This window comes from Egretta garzetta, unplaced genomic scaffold (genome assembly GCF_000687185.1).
Source record: "Egretta garzetta isolate BGI_Z169 unplaced genomic scaffold, ASM68718v1 scaffold329, whole genome shotgun sequence".
NCBI lineage: Eukaryota > Metazoa > Chordata > Aves > Pelecaniformes > Ardeidae > Egretta > Egretta garzetta.
Genome location: NW_009269999.1, coordinates 3,469,641 through 3,473,344, shown reverse-complemented (window position 1 = coordinate 3,473,344; position 3,704 = coordinate 3,469,641). Strand labels below are relative to the sequence as shown.

The window sequence follows — 3,704 nt, the reverse complement described above, 5'->3', positions numbered from 1 at the left end:
TGAGTGAGTGGATGCGTGGTGCTTCGTTGCTGGCTGGGGTTAAACCATGACACTCAAACTTAGTTCCTTCAGAAACAAGAAACAAGGCATCCACAGCTTTGTCACAACTACTCCTTACACAAAACACGTTGTTGGCAGTTGCAGTTCCTCCAATGGATTTGAATTCTTATTGCCATTAAATACTGGATGTCATGAGTTGCATGTAATTAAATGTGTCAGAAGTATTAGGGATCATTCTGGGCTTTATCCTTTAATGTTATTTTTTAATGCAGTTTTTGTATACACTATTTTCTTGGGCATTACTTGCAGACGTCGTACAACAAGATTCATCTATAAGCAAAGTTCATATAGTATATCATCACATAACTAATTTATTTTGAAACACACTTTAAAAAAAACCACTTCTAGCTCCAATTACTGCACTTCAGGTTTGTAAAATGGATTTTGTAGCGACAAGTACTTTATCAGATGACATACCAGTAGATGTCTGGCCATGCAACTTTATAAAATTTCACGCCTTATGTTTAATCATCACAGGTTCTCATCCCCATATTGAGTAACTGTAGAAATATAGGATGTGCACAGGTATATGTGCTTCTAAGAAAAGAAGTAGAAAACTGATAAGAAACTGCCTTTACACCACTGTTCAGAAGAGATCCAGGTACACTGCTGATATGTTTGAACTCTTCTTTACTTGTGATAAACACCGTCTTGAAGTCACCCGAGTTCTACATTTGACAAGGTAATTGGATGGATCACCTTGTTTTTTCAAGGGCTACCACACCACCTACACTCCTGCAATATCACAAACCACGCTCGGGCATATTGTGTTGCTACCAGCAGAAGAACCACAGCTTACCAACATGACCAGAACACGCTTAAAACTTTTGCAGCGAGAGACAATAACTTGATGCTATACTGTAATAATTAAATTTCAACTGCTCTATAATTAAAAGTTAACAGTTCTCCCACAGGGTTCTGCTAAGCTGAATCTAGGTATCTGGAGCTTGCTTAGGTTCCAAGACAGCATTAGGTCAAGCCACTGTGCAGAGAGTCATAAGCTGAAGAGCCTTTAGCAATCTCAGAATTATACATCAAAAACATTCAATGAGCATCACAATTCCTGGAACCTAAGCACACACGCACACACCATCTCGTGTAGTGTATCAACAGGAAGCTGAAAACCATATTGAGTGTGTAGCAACGTAGTTTTAGTCAGGCAAACATTAACTTTTGTGAATTGGTTTCAATAAACTTCAATACGGGAAAAAGTCGGTAGGCATGTCAAGACAAAACACCACTATGAAATATCTAGAAAGATCAGATACAAACCTAAAATACCGATCTCCAGGCCTTCCAATTCTGCTTTGATTCTACTGTAAATTTCTTCTCTCTCTCCAAAGTCTGCCACAATGACTTTGGTTTCCACTTTGTACTTCTCCTCTAGAAAAAAAAGTTTTTAAAAGTTTCAAATAGTTGAATTATCATTCAGATATTAAGAATATATCAGTTATTACAGTTTTAAAAAACATTATGTTATTATGTTATGTAGCTAATATTACGCATTAACATTTTCACCTCTGCAACAGGAATCCTTGGATTTTAACATAACCTGCCACCCAAGAAGTTTGCAACATTAAGCTACCTCTGGTGAGAACAAGTTCTCAAATGATTCCACATTTTGTTTGTAAGGGATGACGAAGATGGCAAGAAAACAAATTATACAGGTTTGCACAGAATCAAAAAATGCAGAAATTCTAAAATGCACATACACAAGTGTTCAGGTACAACTTGATAAGAACACTCTTTTCCAACTTAGGCCAAATAAGTTGCTTCAGACCAGGCAAAACAATTCCTTATTGCCCTCTGTTTCCATTCTCACTTCTGGTGCCATAAAACTTTTTGAATAGTTGGTATTTTGAACATAAATCACAAAGGGAACACATGGGTGAACAAGAAGAGCAGAACTTCATGTTTAATCATTCCAAAACTGTTCATCAGAATGCCGTCATCTCCACTCTTAATAGAACAGGTAAAGTGCACATAGCCAACTACATTTCGAAATAGAAAAAGAAAGCAAGTATTAAAAATACTTCACACAAAAAGCAATTCTGCTCCCATCAAGCTAAATTAAATACATTGAATTAAAACCAGTACAATGTCCTCTCAGACTTCAGAAGAGCAGAACAGTAGCTTAACATCGCAGCATCTCTGTGTTTTGCTGCACCTGGCTCCCACCCTAGCATTCCTTAAGGAACCTGTACACAGCTTGAGAAGGATTTTACAGCACTTTGCCCCCAGAGCCATTCATAAAAACAGTGCCATGTTAAAGGAAAAGAATCATTCACAAAAAAGATTAGAAGCAGCCAGATTCCCATGATGCTCCTTCCCATTCAAGGGAAAGCCGCGACTCCCATGATCCTGCCGTCCATTCATGCAGAATCATGAATCCACTGAACTCGCTGGTTTGCTGGCTGCCTCCCCTCCCCCCCGCAATAGCCCTAATGGCAGATGAAATTATTTCTCCTTCTTTTCCCTCTCCCCACCCTCAACCTCTTCATCTCTCCTGAACAGCTGCATTGTTTAAAAATCCCCTGAGAGATGTTGCTATGTCAAATGACGACGTAAATAGCATTAAGCCCCTACTGCAGCAGCGGTCTTGTGATCGCGTCAGAAGAAAATCAAGTTCAACGTTGGGGGGGGTTGAAACAGTCTATTTTTGAACACAGCTGTTCTAATATTTAGCATACAGACTCAAGTTCTTACAGGACACTGAATTAAAGGCAGCGTTAGAGGCACTTCTAATAAGCGCAAGTGGACTGGGCGGGCAAAGCCCAAGCCGCACACTTCCACACACGTGCCATTTTTAACTGTTCTGTGGGATCTGCAGCTGTCTTCACCGCCGCTCAGATGCCTCATGAAATGCGAGTTGTTTAAAGGACCCAAACACCATCCTCACAAATTTGCTCAATTGGTACTGGCCCTTTTATACTAAACATTCTTCATTAGGATTGTTACCAATCTATCTTCGAAACCTTTTGAAATTGCTACAGGTATACTGAGAGGACAAGGTTAATACTTTAAATAGAAAAAAAAACCAAAAAGTCCTCACACCACTGTTCATAGAAGAACCTTCTTCGAGCCTTTAGAAAATTAGCAGAGAGCTGTTACAATTAAGGTAGTTAGGCAATACACCTACAAAAAGATGCAGCACCCTTTGTGGACGGAGGGTGGGTAGTACAGTGTATAAAAACATATAAAAAGTAGATTGCCTGCCGGTATGGCCAGAGGACACAGTCTTTGTGTGGTTGCTCACTGCAGATGCCACCTGCTGACCAAACCCTCCCTCCCCATTTCACACCAGCATTCAGGTATCCTGTGTACTCCATGCTCTGTCCCAGAACCTGTGGTAGGTGGGATGATCCACTACATCAGAGAAAAAGACTAGTAGATACACCTGATAAAATCATTCCATGTCCAATGGCAATGCAAATGGCATTAAGTCACTTCTGCATAAGCTCGTCCTAGTTGTCAGAGCACAAGGTGCAGAGGAGAACAGGTGTGCTCTGCTCTGTATGAACAATGGAAAAGGGAATTTCCTTGATCTTAAGAAGGATTAAGATGTTCTCAAACAGATGGGCTGGAAGAGAGAGCAGCACACATTCCTCGTTTTATCTGCCAAAAAGACTCTGAGACGCAGTGCA

The 3,704-nt window shown here is 40.1% G+C and overlaps 1 protein-coding gene across 1 annotated transcript in view; it reads right to left on the bottom strand.

The window, feature by feature from the left end:
* HSD17B12 (hydroxysteroid 17-beta dehydrogenase 12) overlaps positions 1 to 3,704 on the bottom strand; it is a 57,807-nt gene that overhangs the window by 36,288 nt on the left and 17,815 nt on the right. Inside the window, exon 3 of the mRNA XM_009647610.2 lies at positions 1,333 to 1,443. Within this exon, the coding sequence (XP_009645905.1) occupies positions 1,333 to 1,443 (111 nt within the window). The remainder of the gene's footprint in view (positions 1 to 1,332; positions 1,444 to 3,704) is intronic.